The sequence below is a fragment of the Mesoplodon mirus genome (genome assembly GCF_964341445.2).
Source record: "Mesoplodon mirus genome assembly, chromosome: 17".
Taxonomy (NCBI): domain Eukaryota; kingdom Metazoa; phylum Chordata; class Mammalia; order Artiodactyla; family Ziphiidae; genus Mesoplodon; species Mesoplodon mirus.
In genome coordinates, this window is record NC_138993.1 from 67,116,148 (window position 1) to 67,136,141 (window position 19,994).

Consider the following 19,994-nt stretch of genomic DNA (forward strand, 5'->3'; position numbering starts at 1 on the left):
GTGGTGTTTCCCTAGTTTTCACTTTCAAACTTGTATGTGTGCATCAGCAGAAGGAATAAAGGACTGGCGTTTGAGGAAGAGAAGAAGGTCTCGGACGTCTTTCGGCGGCTGCATCAAGGACCACATATCAAAAGGGCAAGAAGAACCAATGCGTGAGAACCTTGACAGAAGGTGGTTAAGGTTAAAGCCACAATCTGACCCAGACAAAGGTCTTGGTTTCAGAGAAAAAGGCAAGTTGGACCTGAGTGATTTGGTCTAGAAAGGAAGTAGGTCTTCATAAGGTTGTGTTGAGGTTTCTAGCTAAAAAGGGACCAACAGTGTACGTCTGTCCCTTTTCCTTTGTGCAACTCTATTAAAATGACAGTATAGAATTAACCAGCAAGGACCAAGAAGAGAGGACAGACAGCAGTGGATGAGTTTAATGAGTATCTGGAAGGCAGGTGCATGGAGATGTACTTCCTGACTTGGGAGAGAAAGTTCTAATCCAAGCTCCCATGGAGAGGGGCAACAACAGGGGAGTCAGATCACCCCACCAAAGCCTGTTGTGATAGACTTAATGTCTGCGTTCCCCCAAAATTCTCATGCAGAAATCTTAACCTTCAATGTGATGGTATTAGGAGGCAGGAGGTGATTAGGTCAGGAGGGTGGAGCCCTCATGAATGGGATTAGTGCCCTTATAAGAGGGACCCCACAGAGCTCCTTCACCCCTTCCTCCATGTGAGGACACGGCAGTAAGACAGCAGTCTGTGAAGCAGTTAGAAGAACCTCACCTGACACCGAATCTGCCGGTGCCTTGACCTTGGACTTCCCAGCCTCCAAAACTGTGAGAAATAAATTTCTGTTGTTTATAAGCCACCCAGTCTATGGTATCTGTTATGGCAGCCTGAATAGACTGGCATCTGTAGAGGACCAGGACCAGGATTTCGGTGACCAGGAGACGTGTGGGGTGGCAAGTGGCCCAAAGTCTATGTGAGGTGGCAGAACCCCGGGCTCCCTTCCCTAGTCCCAGCCCCACAAGAGAGAAGAGACTGTTCCTTGGAGAAACCAGTCTGGAAAGAGTCTAAGTGGGTTCACCAGTCTCAGCAGAAAGCAGGGGCAAGGAACAGAGCAGGATGCAGGGAGGCAGGTGAAAGACTGCAAGTCAGACGTGGGACCTTCGCCCTTGCTCATCCCCTGCCTCCAGAATTCAGAATTACCCCCTCCCTTGTCCCTTCCCTACCACCTGGGCAGGAGACTGGAAGAGTCTTCTCTGGAGAAAATGAAGGGCCCCAGGGAAACAGATTCCAGACACTGGGGGCTCCAAAGCAGGGCTCAGGCCAAAAAAAATGAACGAAGGATCCTCCAAAAGGATGAACTGAGAAAGAGGTAGAGCTTATTGCTGCTGGAAACTGAGCAGGAGAAGCATTTTTAATGCAAAGAACAGAAGTTCTATCTTGGCCTGAGCTTCTGGAAGCAAAGGGATCCCATCTCTCGGGAGATGTCCTGAAGACAGTGGAACACATAAACATATAGGAAAAACGTGTACGTTCAGAAAGGGTTTTCATGAGAGCAATACAGCAGAGGACAGCCTCTCTAAGTAGAAAGTAGATCTCATTCCTACAAATGTGCTGGCTAATTAGTTCATTCCTTAGTCTCTCTGTCTGCCCATCCATCTGTCCATATATCAAACAATCAGTCAGAGTGTCAAGTAACATGCCAGGCACTGTGCTAAGTGCAAGGAAAAACTACAGTGACAAACAGAACCTAGGACCCTACTCTTACAGAGTTTCTAAATAGTTGGACTAAAAACAGTATATCCTTTCAGATGATAATTATTTTGTAAAATATCTTTTTATAATATTTTTAAATAGAACTACCATATGACCCAGCAATCCCACTACTGGGCATATACCCTGAGAAAACCATAATTCAAAAAGAGACATGTACCAAAATGTTCATAGCAGCCCTATTTACAATAGCCCGGAGATGGAAACAACCTAAGTGTCCATCATCGGCTGAATGGGTAAAGAAGATGTGGCACATATATACAATGGAATATTACTCAGCCATAAAAAGAAATGAAATTGAGCTATTTGTAATGAGGTGGATGGACCTAGAGCCTGTCATACAGAGTGAAGTAAGTCAGAAAGAGAAAGACAAATACTGTATGCTGACACATATATATGGAATTTAAGAAAAAAAAAATGTCATGAAGAACATAGGGGTTAAGACAGGAATAAAGACACAGACCTACTAGAGAATGGACTTGAGGATATGGGGAGGGGGAAGGGTAAGCTGTGACAAAGTGAAAGCGCGGCATGGACATATATACACTACCAAACGTAAGGTAGATAGCTAGTGGGAAGCAGCCGCATAGCACAGGGAGATCAGCTCGGTGCTTTGTGACCACCTAGAGGGGTGGGATAGGGAGGGTGGGAGGGAGACGCAAAAGGGAGGGGATATGGGAACATATGTATATGTATAACTGATTAAATTTGTTATAAAGCAAAAAAAACATAATAAATATTTTTAAAAATATCTTTAAAATTATGAAATAAAGGTTTGCTTAATGAAAGACACCTGGGACACACAGACAGGTATTAAGAAAAAAAATACACCTGCCACTCAAGGCCAACCATTCCTGACTTTTTCCTGGGTCTTCCTTTTTTCTACCGCATTTATAAATATATAACATATGATCAATCATACATAAAAAAACAATATTATATTGCTATAATACGTTTCCAAGCATAGTCATACCTTGCCAGAATCTTGTATCATTTTGACGTTTTCAGAACCAAATTTATCTGAGTAAAGTTTAAGGAGTCTCTGAGAAATTTCTGACAGAGGCGTGAGTTTGGGTTCCTTGTAGATATACTCCTTTCCATCTTCATCTTCAAAGAATCCCTGTGACATAAAGCATAATTAGAGCTATCCCCAAATATAAGCCCAAGGCTTACCACCCAGGAAGGATTCTTTTGTTACAGGAGTTAACAACAACAAAAAAGGGAATGATTCTAAAAACAAAATCAGGCTTTCTGAATAGGAAGGAAAATGATAATAATGTGAGGTCTGGGTGCAAGGTAAAGGCGAAACACAAAATTGCAAACTCATCCAAGAATGCTGTCATTAAGTGTTGAGGGAAATGAAAGATTGGGGATTCAAGACTGTGTTCCCTCGGTGAAGTCTAATCATGGGATTCAAGCCTGTTTCACATTCCCAAGGAGCAGAACTCACTAAGACATGACTCAGCAGCCTGCTATCCGCAGGCCTCAGAAACGCACACACACCCCTTCTCCTGATCTCTGCCGTTTACTTGGGATTTTACGGCATAAAAGGAAGCATTCTGGTCTGGCAAAAGTTATGTGAGGTTGGTGCAAATTCTATTTTGTCTTCCTGATGAGACAAATATTAAAGGGCTGTAGTATAAGATCAGGAAATATTTTCATTATCACCAGTCATCATCTGTTTTAGCACCAATCATGTCTCGATACAAGAAGGCTAAGTATTGCACGGGAAGTGAAAAAGGTTGAAAACTAAAAAGCCCAGATTGGGGTTAATATTTGAAATAAATTAAAAAAAAAATTTCTCATCTAAAATGAAAGAGAGAAAATGGTACAAAAAACACAGTATATAAAAGAAAAAAATGCAGGCTAACATGAAACAAAAAACACCCACATCAAACTAGGAGTTTAGATGCAGTAATTTCACTACATTACTTGTTTTTTATGCATTTACTGTAATTACCTCCACATCTGTTTCACTGTCTGTAAACTGGTATTGCTATAAAGTTATAAAAGACAATAAATAACAGGATAAATTGAAGGTTATATAATGCTCATAGAAAACCACACACTCTGAATAAATGGATTGTAATTTATACTATTTAATCATGTTAGAGACTTGGAGGTTAAACTTTCAGTTAAATTTAAATGACCCCTTTTCTAAAGGGTTTCTGAAATATTACAATGGTAAATCTACTTGCAGAGATATTGTATTATAAAAGATAGAGAAGCACAGGGACAAAGGAAACCAGAAAGTCTTAATTTTGGTTTAAAACATGCAGTATAGATGTGTAAGGGAACAGGTGATTTATTTCTGTAAATGGAATAAAATGTTAATTTTGTTTTGGAGTTTGTAATGACTGGACAGATATACATACAGACTTGAAAAGGAAACTTGCAAACCACACTGAAGTACCAAAGATGCCGCTAAGAATATCTTATGGAAGGAGAACTTACCGCTGCCTTAAGAAAGTAATAAAGAAAAGACAGGAAGAAAGAAAAAAAGGCAGAAAGTTTACTACTGAGGAAGATAAGAACCATACTAAACATGACAAATTCATCAAATTAGCATTTCTAAAAAACAGAAAATTTACAAAATACCACTTTGTATATAGAGTTTAAACAAGAAAAAAAGGACTTGGGACGGCCTAGAGAACAGAGAGGAGGCTCACCTGTCCGAAGAAGGCTACTCGGAAGTACGTCCCCAGAAGCCTTCGGCCTGAATGCATGACCTCGGTCACCTTGCTGTAGGCTCGGTGCAGTGTGTCATACAGATGGGCCAGCCTCTGGAAAGCAGAACAAAACCCATTTCTTCCCACTTGCAACTAGTAGAATTATTTTAAAATAACAATGAAATGATACTATATAGGTGAAAATTCGTTGGACTTGAGTTTCAAAAAAAAATCAAGAATGAATTTTGACAGCACAACCGGTAGTGATTATTATCCAACTGCTTTGTTTTCTACCCACAGGGCCATCCTGCATACTGAAGACCCACTGGATTTCCAGTGCAGTGAGCCCATTCAGTCCTCTGATGACGTCTGCAGTCTTTGCTCTTCCTACTCCATTCCTTAGCTGAGAGAAACTGGATGGCCTCCCCAGCCCAGGAAGGATGAAAGAAAGGGTCACTGTTTTCCCACGAAGGTGGAGTGCCAGAATTCCCAACCCCTGTCGTTTGAGATTTGAGGTCTGGGTAGAGGTGTGACACCTGGTGGCTCTGAGGATGGCGACCCGCCAGTGTCACGTGGCGGGTCAGAGGCCATTGCTCAAATGGCCTGCTTGCGCTTTCTGTATATAAGAACGTCTGGGGATGTGTGTCACTCAACTGTCCTCTCAAACGGGAGAAAACAAACCACTCAGGTACCTCAAAATCCCTCCGCTTCTCGTAGATGGGGATGATGAGCTTATAAATGTCGGCGATCAGCTCGTAGCGCTCGGCCTTCCAGAGTCCGTCTGCACACTGTTCCAGGAGCTCCATGAGCACGTCCTGATCAAAGAAGGCCCCCGGCCAGGAAAGAGTGTTACAGGGAAACTGGCACTGTGTTCCTTGCAGAATATATAAATGGTTAAGACGGCCAGGAAGGAAATTTCAAAATATGTAATATTTTTAAACACTAACTTCCAGGTTCTTTTTCTTAATGAGCTATTTTCCAAACATGTTTACAAACAGAAATGAAGGGTCACATTGTGTAACTGTGTAATAGTTAAATGCATGGAAAAAAATTGAAATGGATGGTTTCACACAGGCTCTCAATTTTTGTTCTCAGTTTTTTCTAAATATAATTTAGATTTTCTTCCTTTCTGAGGAACAATGACAATGCTGAGACATGGAAAGTCACTAAGCATGACTTCAAACCAATTTAAACATCTTAGAGCAATTCAGTAATGGAGTGTGGTAGGCACTACACCGGCCTCACCAACATTCTTTCCCTTTTCCTTTCAAGACTTCTATCTACTGAAGTTTGGGCAGTCACCCTACCTCCATTAAAGCCCTTGAACTTTGGAAGAAGCTAACACTATGACTCAAGGGCTGGGACAGGTGCCTCAGGTTTAAACTAACCAGCATAAATCTATTTTCCTGCCAATCATTGCTTCATCATATGACCTAAGCTGGCCAATCAGGGTGAATTTTAGGACCCTTGCTGGGAATGCTGGGACAGATGCTCTCAGCGGGCTGGCATCCATCCCATGGCCAGCCAGGGGCCTGTCTGCCCTATGAACAGAGTGGAGAGCTCCTCCTCCCTTCCAAAGTAACTGTACCTTTTACCACTTTGTTAAACCATCAGGTTGATTTGTCAATCCTCTGTGGAATTTACTAATGGGAGTCAATTTATTCGACCTTTATTTAAGCCCATTGGAGTAGGGTTTCATGAATGAGGTTGAGTAAACTTCATGTGCATATTTGTCATCTATATAGCTTTGGTGAAGTACCTATTCAATTCTTTTCCTCAGTCTTCTTCTACTGGGTTATTTTCTTATTATTGGGTTTTGAGAGTTCTTTATATATTTTGCATAAAAGTGATTTGTAATTTTCTCCCAATCTGTAGCTTGTCTCTGGATTTTCTTAACAGTGTCTTTTGAAGAGCAGATGTTTTAAATTTTGGTGAAGCTCCATTTATCAAGTTTTTATTTTCTGGATTGTGCTTTATACATTACATCTAAGAGATCTTTATCAAGTTCACAAAGATTATCTCCTATGTTTTCTTCCAGAAGTTTTATAGTTTTATATTTCACATTTAAGTCTATGATCCTTTGAGTTATTTCTGAATACAGTGTAAAGTACAGGTCAACTTATTTTTCCCATATGAATGTCCAGTTGTTCCAACACCACTTGATGAAAGACGGTCCTTTCACCATTGAAGTGCCTTTGAACTTTTGTCAAAAATCAACTGACCATACCTGTGTGGGTCTACTTCTGGCTTCTCTACTTTGTTCCATTGATAGATGTGTCTGTCCTTGTGCCAATATCACACTGTCTTGATCACTACTGTAGCTTTATAGAAGGGTTTCTCCACAGTGACATGAACAATATTTTGGGCCAGATAACTCTTTTTTCTGGGGGGCTGTCCTACGCATTATAGGATGCTTAGCAGCATTCTTAGCCTTTACCCACTAGATGCCAGTAGCAGTAGCACCACCCTTCCCCCTTTTTCCAAATTGCGACGTTAAAAAACCTTTCCAGACACAGCCAAATGTTCCCTGGGAGAGAGGGGGCAAAATCATCTCTAGCTGAGAACCACTGCTTTATCTTGAAATCAGATAGCACGGCTCTTCCAACTTTTTCAAAATTGTTTTGGCTAGTCTAGTTCCTTTGCTTTTCCATATAAATTTTAGAATCTGTTTATCAATTTCTACTAGAACTCCAGATGGGAGTTCGATTAGGACTGCTTTGAATCTATAAATTAATTTAGGGAGAACTGACATCTTAAAAATACTGAGTCTTTTGTGCCACTTATTTAGGACTTCTTTGATTTCTTTCATCAGTGTTTGGTAGTTTTTAGCATACAAATCTCTACAGATTTACATCTAATTTTTCAACGTTTTTGATGCTTTTATAAACAGTACTGTTTTTTAATTTTGATGATTTTTTTTGGAGTAAAGGCCTTTATTTGAGTAAGATTTAAAGTCATCCAGCATACCTGTTTGTAGGAATTATACAAAGTAATTGTTAACAATATGGTGAAACTATGGTGTAAGAATCTCTAAACGTGAAGGTTGATTGATTTTTGTACACTGATCTTATGTCCTATGATCTTGCTAAACTCAGTTTTAGTAACTTCTCTTGTAAATTCTTTCGGGTTACTTCTGTCACAAAAGACAACTGCATCTTATGTCAATATATGCAGTTTTATTTCTTTTTCTTACCTTACTGCACTGGCTAGAACCTGCAGCACAATGTCAAATGAGTGGTAAAGCAGGTATTCTTGTCTTGTTCCCAATTTTAGGGGGAAAGCATTCAGTCTTTCACCATAAAGTATGATGTTAGCTGTAGGTTTTTTGTAGATAATCTTTTTTCTTGAATAAGTTCCTTTCTACTCCTAGGATTTTTTTTTAAACTCATGAATGGATATTGAATTTTTTCAAATGATTTTTCTGCATCTATTAAGATGGTCATAAGACTTTCCTTATTTATTCTGTTAATATGGTGAATTATATTAATTGGTTTTTACAGGGTTGGACCAACGGTGCATTGTCAGGGTAAACACCACTTAGTCACAATATATTCCTCTTATTTATATACTGCTAGATTAAATTTGCTAATATATTTTTAAGGCTTTTATAGTTGCCTTTTAATATGTCTGTATCCTCCACAGTTCTGTAAATGAAGGGCACGACCTGTGTTTTTCACTACCAGCCTAATATTTCATTATAGTCCTAATGTCTACGGTTTATAGATCCAAAGAAAGTAAACATTTTAAAAGCAGTTGTGAATCAATTTACCAGAAAATACTACCTAACTGACTTAAACAAACCATCTTTAAAGCAAGACATTTACTTCCTATGTCATATTTACAACATACAAATCATAAAACTGTCATCTGTGTGACTAAACTCTGTACCAATGCTTATAAAGAGGTGTATCAGTTATCTCATACTTTTATTGTAGGTCTCATTAAGTGCAAACACTGAAGCCAGAATATGTAGTAATTATCCTAACAGCTATAGACAAAGAAAAAAGTCAGTAAAGGTCCTAACACCATATCTTTTCTCTGTGCGTTTGTATTATGAAGTTGCAAAACCTCTCTCCGTTTTCTCTTAGTTTTGTCTCAAATCTTTTCCAGTGGAGAATCTGTCCAGGTTAAATAAAACAAGATTTTACGATTCTTCTCATGCTTCTCTGATTATAAAAAGCTACATAAAAGAAAAGCATAAAAATAAAACTTGTATAGTGTCAGTGTCAATGTACTTACTTTAGCATATTTGTAAAACTGGGAAGGTAATAAAGGTCTAATCTAATTTGGTAGTTGTGATGATCAAATAAAATTTTACCCATTAAAATGCTCTGAAAACTAAATGCTATATGTAATAATAGGCCAGTTAAACAAATCTCTCTTTTTCAACCATCACTTTCTACTTTGTATTAATTTTTGAAAAATGATATCTTACTTCTACTGGGCAATGTAATATCCCACAGTGCCACATACATATTTGGTAGGCAAGAATTTCTTGGATGAATGAATCGATCTGCATTTTTGTTAGTAATATAACAATATTACTATTAGCTGTCCTTCGCTGTAGGGAAACGAGTCCTTTATCAAAGGCTTGCAATTCTTACATATCTTAGATCACAGACACTGCACTGGGTATTTATTGAGCATCTTCATTCTCAGTGATGCTGTGGGACTATAGCAGAGGTGAACGAATTCTGAGAAGACCTAATTTCCCATCAGGGATGAGAATGCTGTACAACCAAGGAATTCTTCTGATAACAAAATAGTCAAGGCATGGAAATTTACCCATCTTAAAGCTATTCTTAGGTTTAATTTACAGACTACTCATTTGGCCCCTTCTTTTCTCACTACTGGGTTTTGTTCAAACTATAGTATGGTTCACACTGTAGATGTAAATACACAATGATGACACCCTATTTATTGTGGATGGGATCAGAGAGACCTAAAGATTCCTAACTCCATGCCTAGCAGTTACAGCACAATAAGACTCTAGAGTAACTTTAATATAATCTCATAGAATATTTAACATTCTTCTCAAAGAGTTATAAATGTTATAACCAGGCACAGTCACTACCACATCATTAACTTGATTCTTTCATTCATTCATTCACACATTTTACCAAGAAGCTACTACGTACAAGGCACTGTACTCGACACTGGGTTTATAAAACAAACCTATATAAATAAAATTTAAGTTTCTGTAATTTATAAAAATGGCTCTGTAGATTTTTACTAAACATGGGGTGGGGGTGCGTTTGGGATAGTTTATCAGGTTATGTGGTATACATGAAACTGGCTTTGAGGAGGAGGCCCTCAAAGACACAGAGAGGTTGTCCTTCGAAGCAGCTAGAAGTGATGGACTAGAGACCCATGACCACCGACTGGAAGAGACTTGACGTGCATGTTAAGATACTGAGGACAGAGAAAGCCACAGTGACTTCAAATACGTGCCAAACTGCGAGTCAGAAGGGTATACGCTCTGAACTGAGAGCAGTAGGCGTTTACTGACTTAACAGTAGTCTGTGTGTCTCTGAGTGAGTCCAGGGGAGGCCAAGAATCAAGTGAAGAGAGCACTTCCTGCTCAGAAAGCTCAGATCTCTATGCAGATCCATAAAGAGATTACAAAAGATGGTGGTGAGTGTGCTGATAAATGCACAGGGAATCAGGGATGCAGAGAGGAGCAGCACCTATCCAGTGATGGGGGATGGGGGGCCATGGAAGGTTGCAGAAAGTGATGACTGACTGAGTCTTACACATCATGAAGAGTTAGTGAGGTGAAGGTGAAAGGTGGGAATAGCAAGGAAGAGGGGGGAGACATTCCAGGGAGAGGGAACAGCCTGGGCAGAGACATGGGAGAGATGGCAGCATGGTGTGTGAGAACTTTATAAGTAGTTTGAGGGCTAGAGTATAAAATCTGAGTCAAACAGGGCAAAGAGATGAGGTCGGGGAGGTGGAAAGATTAAATACCCAGATTAAATAGCCACACTCAAAAGTTTTCTAAAAATAAATTAATAATTGAATATAGATAATTTTATGAGAAATGAAAATGCACACACACATCCACTATCACAACAAGGAAGTATTATATAAGGAGATGTTACTTGATTTTAAAATGATGTTCTGTCTGTCCTCATAAGGCATCCGCGTATATACCTTTCAGGTATATTTTGAATGGTTCTAGATTTAGTCACTTAAATATATATATCAAATAGAGTTTATGAGTAATCTCCTGAGCCAAATGCTCCTAATTGTGAGACTAAGATTTGAATACTACTTTTACTCATTTGTCAAACCAGAAGCACAAGGAAAGTTTAATAACGATTAAACCTGAATTCATGTGGCATATCAATACTATGGACAATTCAGTTCACTATGGAAAAATCTGCCATATTTGGTACAAAAAAGTAGACTTCAACCAGGGACACTTCCCAGAATGGTTGGAAAACAGTAATGTTTCATAGAGTGAATAGAGCTTAGTAAATAACTATGAAATAAGTATCACAACTTGATGGTAATTAAGAATTAGGAAACAATACATCATCAACCTATATATGCTACTGGACATTATTTTATCTTTTCTTTTGATTCAGGAGGCATTCAGAATCTATAGTGTATCAGTCTGAATATCACTTTTTATTGTAGAAAATGGTAATGTATACTATAAAAAGCAGAGTAGTTAGAGATTTTACCCAATAACAAACTAAAAATGGCTTTTATTTTTAAAAAAGGTAAGTCCTTCTCTCATAAAGGTAGAGTATGGATTACTGAGCATCAAAGCTTAATTTGGTAAGGTAAATTATTCAAGCTAATGTCAACTCTATACCTAGACGTTTACAGCTGGTACATCAAGTAACAATTCTTTGAATAGAAATAACCAGCAATCATAGACAGCTAAGTTTGAGAGGCCATATGTCAACACAAAATTATAAAGAGTCATAAAAACTAAGACATCATAGTAACTAAACGTCGGGGCATATATGAATAATATTCTCAACAGAAATTCCATGTATTAATTTACTTTGAATTCTCAGCAATCACTTGAAAACAAGAACTTACACTGACAGCGGTCAGAGAGTGGTGACCTTGAAAGGCGATCATACATAAAGTCTGATGATTTTCCCCCTTGTTTAAAATCTAAATGCCAAGTTATTTTTTTCTAAATTGTCAATACACACAAAGAACTGTAAGTAATTACTGGTTGGGGGAAAAAAAACCTCAATGAGCTTTATGCACCTGGAAAGTATACATTTTATGATACTAGACTAGACTTAAAAAGATCTCGGTACATTAAGCTCGTAAGCCATTCAGGAAGCTGTTTAAAATGTAATTAGCCAGTCATTTTTAGGTGTGTCACAGCCATGCAATTGAGGGCACCGAGCATCTGTCTGTGGAAATAGCTCACTAATGCTGTGCATGGGTGCATGTGTGTGCTTGAAAATGCATTATGAGCCTGTGTATTTGCAGGGTATTTAAAATTTTTTCACTTAAATATTTGCCCCATCTTAGGATTGACTGATTTAATTTAACCTTTCTTATGAAGCTACCTGTCTCTTTTATCTACCATTTGGGAATAACCGTAAGCATGTGACCTGGCTTGGGCAATGGCGTACATCATGGCATCATTCACATTTCCACTATATTATCGTTTCTCAAGATACAGTCGAAGATCCTTTGTATCGGAATAATCACCTGGGATGCTTGTTAAAATACAGATTCCCAGGCGCTACAGTCACCCAACTAAATCTGGGGATGGGTGGGGGTGGGTTAGAATGGGAATCTATATTTGTAACAGGAATCTAAGTAATTTTTAAGCACACTAAAGCTTGAGGACTAGCACACTAGGTCAAACTTTCTAAGACAGGCACCTCCCTCATATATCACTGAGCTGGCATATGGCACACAGCTAGTTTATGGAGCAAATCAACACATGTAAATGTAGAAATTTCTAAGCCACAAAGAATGGAGACAACTTTCAATTCAGATTCTAAGGGACCGTGGTTTAGGTGTTTCTCCTCAATGGCAAGAAAGCATCAGAAGCAGTGTTGTGTGCTGGGGCAGGGACCACATCATGCTCACCCTTGTCTCTCCAGCATAAGGAGGCTTAGGAAATATTTGCAACATGAAGCAGGGCAATATGTCCTGGTATGAGACAAGGTAGAGCAGTCAGACAAGTTCCATGGGCCACGTTCCCTACTGCTATTGTTTTTGAGAAGCATTATAAAAGTGAAGATATGCTACATAACTTTTGTGGTTCTAAGAGCACTCTTGGTCAAGGAAAAGTAGATGCTTGGACCACTCTACAGGGTTACAGAAAATGGCCAGGCTTGGATGACGTGTAAACAAGGAACCACAGAATGTGTTTTGCTGATAACTCTCTCTTGGGATGTTCTGTAGGTATAAACATTTTATGTTTGTTGTTTCTGAACAAATGCAGTTTGGCTAATACAAGTCAGTGACCTGCCTGGTAAACCTCACCGTTGCTGGTCTGTGAAACAACACTTGAGGGTGCCAAATACAGTCGATCCTCATTATTTGCTGTGGTTATGATCTATGGTCACCACCGACACTGAATTTGTGAACACGGAACACTCCCTTCTCGGGGAAATACAGGATTAGGCTCCAGAGAGCCTCTGGTTACAAAATTTTTGGCAATTGATTAGTACATAACCTTGTTTTATGTGTGTTTCTGTTTAAAGACACCTCATTTAGCACATATTGTTGATTCATTAATATTGAACCCATGACCCAAAGCACTGTAACTCCGGCCTGAACAGAGTTTATCTGACAAGTATTTTCTCTGTAAGGCACATCACCTTCCTGAGCTCAGGAACACTGGACAAGCACTTCAGCACCATGCTAGGGGGCCAGAGAAGGACCCCTGTTTACAGCACGAGCTGAAACAAGGAGGCAGAGTGTTGCCTGTTCAGCCTCAGATGGGAACGTGTGGCCTCAAATTTTTTGCTGCTTTGTGCCATGTCCCCAAATGACTGTAAAAGCACCTCAGTGCATGCTGATTCTGGGGTAACAAAGAAATTTTAGCAACTGGGCAAATAATGAGGATGGACTGTATTTTCCATTTCCCCACTACAGTCCCTTTTGGCCCTGTTCCTCCCTTGCTCTGTGCCATGCGGGCCGATGCACCAGGACTGCTGGCCTGCCTGCTGGGCTCAGCCAGTGGAAGGCCAGCAGGAGAGACTGGTGGACAGAAGGAGAGTGTCGGGAGGGGGTGCCTCCCTCCCTGCCCCCCTGCCAGTACTGAGCCGGGGCAGGTGGCCCCTCTGTGTAGTTTCTCTCTCCCCGCTCCCTTAGCCCACAGGTTGACAGTGGCAACCCAGCTGTTGCTAACCTCCAGGGTTCTGCAATATTCCTTGTTGGTTTCCCTAAACCCTGACCAAACTTTTCAAAATAGTCCCTTTGTTAGACTTGCTTTAATTTCTGAGAGTGCTACCTATTTCCTTCTAGAACCCTGCCTGTAGGGGATAATGAGGTTGGGATCTCAAAACAACATGGGCTGCGTGGAATTTTGACACCACAGGAAACTCAGAATTCTTCAATCTGCATAGGCTCCAATTTGTGAAACAAAATGTAAACAGGAATGGAACGTTTCTCTTTAATCAAAAGCAGCTGCGGGGGAGTTCGCTCTTTAGATCAGAGTCAAGGAAGATGGACTGCTGCCAATAAAAACTCACCTGAGGGCCTCCCTGGTGGCGCAGTGGTTGAGAGTCCGCCTGCCGATGCAGGGGATACGGGTTCGTGCCCCGGTCTGGGAGGATCCCATGTGCCGCGGAGCGGCTGGGCCCGTGAGCCATGGCCGCTGGGCCTGCGCGTCCGGAGCCTGTGCTCCGCAACGGGAGAGGCCACAACAGTGAGAGGCCCGCGTACCGCAAAAAAAAAAAAAAAAAAAAAAACTCACCTGAGGTCTCCTCCTAGGAGAATTCTGCATTTTTAGGCAGTGCCTCTAAAATCATGTTAGGAGAGCATCTTAGACATTTAAATATATCTAATAATGCACATTAAAAGGGCAATGATTTTTATTAAACTATTGCTCTACACCTATTCCCATCAGCTTTCCCCAAAACTCCTTCTCTGGCAGAGATATTCGACTTTCCCTTTTTCTTGAAACATCTTGAGAGCCAAAGCAAAAACTACGTGGCAGTTTCTGCTTTCGTGACTTTTGGAACACGTTCTTTTTTTACTGCTGGCTAGTTTCACTCAATGTGCAGGGCTTGCTTGGGGCTTTACAACCCCCTGTGCCACATCCTAATGAGGATAGATCATTGCGTACTATGGACCTTGTTAAAGATTTACCAACTTTATGCTTCAAGGACAGGGTGGAAAATCCATATTCTGAAAATAACTGATAAAGTTATCCCTGTCACATGTTCAGTTATTACTCAGAATGGGTGCCATCCACAAATTTCCCCAATCAAGCCTGCCCTTGATTTCACAGGGCTCATTCCCTAGGCTGCAGAGACTATTCCAGCCTATTAATCTGATGAGCAAACCTGAACTTCATGTTATCATTCCAAAGGACAGGTGACCCAGAACTGTTTATTTTCGAATCTTCAGTTGTTCTTGGCATTGCTTTTTTCCTTATCGAATCTAAACAAAGTGCTGCACTCTGGAGGACTGACTGGTCAGCTGGGGACAAGGCTGGTTTCTCCAAGGAAACAACGCGTTCAAGCCTCTTTTCAGGGAGGAACCCAGTGCAAACCCTCCTTGAAGCGAGGAGTTCAAAGCCAAGAGCGTGCGGGCCTTGTTGCCTAAGGGACAGGCACACACATCAGAGTAAAAAATGAAAAATTACCATTGGGCCAGGCATTTCAAGGTGGAGAAACCGCTGAACTGTTAAGACCATGTAATAACCAACTGTGTTTTTTTTTTCCCCTTCAGAATACTTAGAGAACTTCATGTATTTTGGTTAAAATTATTTTAATTATTATTATTATTTTTTTGTGGTACACGGGCCTCTCACTGTTGTGGCCTCTCCCGTTGCAGAGCACAGGCTCCGGATGCGCAGGCTCAGCGGCCATGGCTCACGGGCCTAGCTGCTCTGCAGCATGTGGGATCTTCCCGGACCGGGGCACGAACCCGTGTCCCCCGCATCGGCAGGCGGACTCTCAGCCACTGCGCCACCAGGGAAGCCCCTATTTTAATTTTTAAATGTGAAATCACTCAATATATTATCCTTCTTTCTCACAGTTAATTTTTAATTTAGAGGGTCATTTGAGACTAGACAATTTTTGGCAGTGGTTCTTAAACCTTTGAGGCTTAAGGTCCCTTTACATAGCATAAACATTACTGAGAATTCTTTAAAAATAGCTGAGAACTTTTGTATACATGGGTGTTATCTCTCAATATTTACAATATTAGGAATGAAAACTGAAAAAAAAGTAGATTACTTTAAACTAAGATAATAAACCTATGACATGTTAATGAAAATAACACTTTTAATGAAAAAATAACATTTTCAAAAAAAAATTAAGGAGAAGTGTGGCATTGTTTTACATTTTTTGCAACTCTGATGTCTGACTTCATAGGAGAAGCCTGGATTCCTGTCTCTGCTTCTGCATTCAATCTCTTCAATATGTTGTTCTGGGTGATGTAGACAAAGAAAATCCAGCCTCACAGAGACATTCAATTGGAAAAGTAAGGACCTCAAAGACTTCCTGAAAGGGTCTCGGGGACCCCAGGACCACACTTTGAGAATTGCTGATTCATGGATGGTCAGTGTCATGGAGGATGTTTGCTCATGGGCCCTGCTTACCAGCATGAACATGATCAAAAGTCCTGATATTAATTGCAGGACTTCCACATCATAAACACAAGTATAACAGAGGCAGAAGACATTTACTCCTTTCTCTGTTCTTTATCTCCACATGAAGAAACACACACACAGAAAACTGGCATTTGTTCAAATTCTTAGCTGTATTTCAGAACTCTCTAGTTTCAGATTTTAAGTGGCTTCAGGGTGATCCTGTTTTGGCAAGAAACTTGCAAAAATTGCTACAATGATCTAAAGTCAAACTTTCTGATCTCTATGGGGGGTGGGCTAGGGTGGTCTTATCTACTCATGGTGCACAGACCCTGGCTGACAGCACTGAAGTGGGGGCAGGGAACTGGGGGCCTGCTCGGCCCCTGAGCCCAGCCTGGCTTCTCATGGCCTTGCATGTTTGGGGACATCAGGGAGATATCTTGTGTTGGAGACACTAATCTAAAAGTCAGAAATAAAACCCAGGAACCAGAGAAATTAACTGTTGCGAAGAATGAGAAACTTTATGATTCACAATATTGGGCCTTTTACCCCAAGTGTTCAAGCTCTCAGCCTCACTTCACTATCAACTAGTTCCTCAAACTCTCTCCAGAGGAAAGGGGGAGTTCCTGGGAATGGGAATGGCAGAAGCTTTCACTGTTCAGTTTCAGCATTCTGGGGAATTATCTTAGAGTGAAGTGTGTACACAGCAACTGCAGACAGAAAATCCCAGTTGGGTGCAGGGGCGGGTGAACGGCAGCACCCGAGACACTGGGGTGACCGGAGCCCTTGCGGGCTGCGGCGCTCACCTCGTTGAAGTGGACGTCCTGCATGCCGACGTCTTCCATCATGGAGGCCTCCTCATCTATGTTCGGGGTGATCACCCTGAAGGCTGTGCATCCTTGTCTAAACATGCCTAGAATGGAGAGAGCAGGGGAGACAGGTGGAGCTATCAACCTGAAAGTGGATGAACCGCGAGGGTTCTTCCTGCCCTGTTTGTTTCTGGGTTGCATGAGGACCGATCCTGAAATCCCTTGCGTCTCAGGCCAGCATTCCCATATGGGGAGCCTGGGCACCACTGTGTGCTTTCCTTCATTCACTTCCTCATATTTAACCCTCACCGCCCTCAATTTTTTTTATTTTTCTCATCCCTTTTTATTTTTCACCCACCTTTATTAAAATGTATGTAATCCTTAAATAAACTGAAATAGGTATTGAATCAAATTAATAGCAAAGTAATCACAACAATAGTTTGATTTGGTAGAATGACCCATGCTCAGATACCAAGAAAAATAAAGAAGCCAAAGCCAATCAGAGAAATACAGACTCAAAAACAACTCTGTTTCCTTCCAGCTGTCATCTCACCCCCTCTGGCTGGAGTAAGCCAGAACTCAGATTAGAACTCGCCCTTCTCCTGCAGGAAGCAGTCTACCAAGATGTGACTCGATGGCCGCAGCCGTGAGCTGAGGGGCTGCCCTGGCTGGTTCCACGTCAGCAGCCTGAGGGGTAAGGAGAGGCCTTTCCTCCCATGGAGTCACTGGGGAAAGTTTCATGTCACTTGGACAATGTCAGCTGGGCAAAAACGATCAAGTGAAGGAGGACTTGAAATGTCTTCCTACTCTACTGAGATTGCTGTTTACAGTAAAACAAAAGTCAAAACCTGAACTGAGACCTCCCCTGTTTCAGGAAAAAAAGGAACACAGAGCAGTTTGAATTCAAGTCTTGAAAGAGTGGACCCTAAAGCCAGAGATGTTTCTGCTGCACATGGTCAAGGTTTCCAGCCCCTTCATGGGTTGTCTAGCATCTCTGCCAACGTCCAGCTTTCGCCTTGCTTTTGTTCCGTGGAGACAAAGATTCCCCTATGCAAAGCACTAACCTGGGAGCTTGAGGATACATGATGGTACAAAAAGCAAAATTATAAAATCCAACCATCCATGTTTTTGGCTACAGAGTAGATTTAAAAATACAACTCAGCTCTGGTGGAACGACGACAATGGTGGCCAAAGTGCTTTCTTCTCCTTGGCTGCCACCAAACCAGAGAGGCCAGGAAAAGAAGGGAGGGAAGGAGAGCCAAGTCCATCCCAGCAGAGTTGAAAGAGAAACCCCCCACGTCCGAGTGTCACAGGGACGGGGCGGCCGGCCCGCTCTCAGCTCACCTCCCCGGCGCCTCCTCTGGCAGGTGCTGTGGCTGGAGGGGAGGAGGGACGGCTCCAGCTGGAGGGCTACGTCTGCTTCTAAACGTGAGGAGATGTGTTACCCGACAGCAGGTCTCAACAGGACATCGTGCTGGCAGTAAGAGAATACGGAGCCCCTCCCTGGTTTCTTTCTCCTTCCAGCTCTGATGTATGACAAGCCTAGATGCCCTTAAATTCCACTCCAAAGAGCCAGCTGTACCAGAAAGATAGAAATTCCCTGACCTGGCCATCTGTGGTTTCCTCACATTGCGAAGGAATCAGCCAGATCTGGTGCAGCCGTGCTCCAGCACACACGTGCACACAACCGGCCTTTCTAAAAGCCCCGTGTTCTCAAATTTGAAGTGGAAACGAGCGACTGGTGTTTAACCAGAGGAGCCGTGACGGAACTCGCAGCCTGCTAACATGGGAACAAGCACTGAGCACACAGGTGGGTGGCACTCACTCCTGCCAGTTCCTTCCATGGGGTGGCAAGGTTTCCAGCCTGCAAGCTGCCTTTGCACACAGCAAAGCCGACCGGGCTGTGCTCCAGAAAATACTGTCTGATCACCTCCTGTTACAGTTGCCTTTTGATTGATAAACAGTTCTGGTGGGAACTATCTTAAGGGCAAATAAAATCTTTTCAGCTGGAGACTGGCTGGTCAGGGACTCCCAGATGCCAAGCTCATTAACTAGTTTTTGCAATATGGAGTTATCAGTAAGAGGTTATATGACAAAATGCCACCTACTTTTGTTTTGCATTTCTGCGGTGCCTACCACACATCAAGCAAATGTCACGCCAGTGAATAAAACAATGAATAGAGTGTACACATACACACACACACACACACACAGAAATCCCCCACGTGCAAATCTTTCTTAATGGCTCTCATTTGTCTTTGCTGCTTTGTGCAATTTTTTATTTATTTCACAAACCCAGGAATCGTTTCTTACCTTTCCGTGTGAGATATTCTGCCACCAGGGCTGTGACATGGACATAGCACATTGCTGCCTAAAACAAAAGACACGTTTCAGAACCACCAATTATAAAGAATGGCACAATGCTCACAAACAGAAATCTAATGACTATATGTACTTATATTAGATCTCAAGGCATCAACTAGTGTTTCTAATGGCCAACATCTTACCTTTTGAAAAAAGTAGAACAATTCAAATAAATGGAAAATTTTAAACTTTGAATTGAGACAAATGGCAGTAAATTTGCTAAGACCTATTTCTATTTAAAATTATTAAATTTAAATGTAAAAGATTTTTAAAAAGCGTTTTTTCTTACTATAAAATTTCAGCATTATTTCTCTTAAAGGGAAAAGAGGATCATTTGAAGAAAAGGCATGTGCATTCTTAGATTCAGAGATGAAGTGATAACTTTTTCCAAAAATCCTAAATGAAAATATTATTTTATGTTAAATGGATAACATTATAAACACCTTAAAACAAAAGAAAAAATAAAAATAAATTCTTTTCACCAAGTTGCCATGGTTTACAAAACATTAAAGATAGCTGTTGGAAATGAACCTACTATAAGGTTCCAATGCCTGAGCCCTGGGTCTTGTCAGAATGATAAAAAAATTACTACTACTAACAGCATGTAATTCATTTTTATTATGGCTAATGT

At 41.1% G+C, this 19,994-nt stretch overlaps 1 protein-coding gene across 7 annotated transcripts in view; it reads right to left on the reverse strand.

Annotated features, from left to right (window-relative positions):
- Positions 1 to 19,994, reverse strand: part of DOCK9 (dedicator of cytokinesis 9) — a 288,455-nt gene that overhangs the window by 15,510 nt on the left and 252,951 nt on the right. For 4 of the 7 annotated variants that reach the window (XM_082602533.1, XM_082602535.1, XM_082602532.1 and 1 more), the window contains exons 44-49: positions 19,313 to 19,370; positions 18,344 to 18,421; positions 16,997 to 17,103; positions 5,128 to 5,250; positions 4,436 to 4,549; positions 2,740 to 2,886 (exon numbers count right to left, since the gene is read on the reverse strand). In XM_082602533.1, the coding sequence (XP_082458659.1) occupies positions 2,740 to 2,886; positions 4,436 to 4,549; positions 5,128 to 5,250; positions 16,997 to 17,103; positions 18,344 to 18,421; positions 19,313 to 19,370 (627 nt within the window). The remainder of the gene's footprint in view (positions 1 to 2,739; positions 2,887 to 4,435; positions 4,550 to 5,127; positions 5,251 to 16,996; positions 17,104 to 18,343; positions 18,422 to 19,312; positions 19,371 to 19,994) is intronic. The other 3 variants (XM_082602537.1, XM_082602536.1, XM_082602534.1) reach the window with 1 other exon arrangement.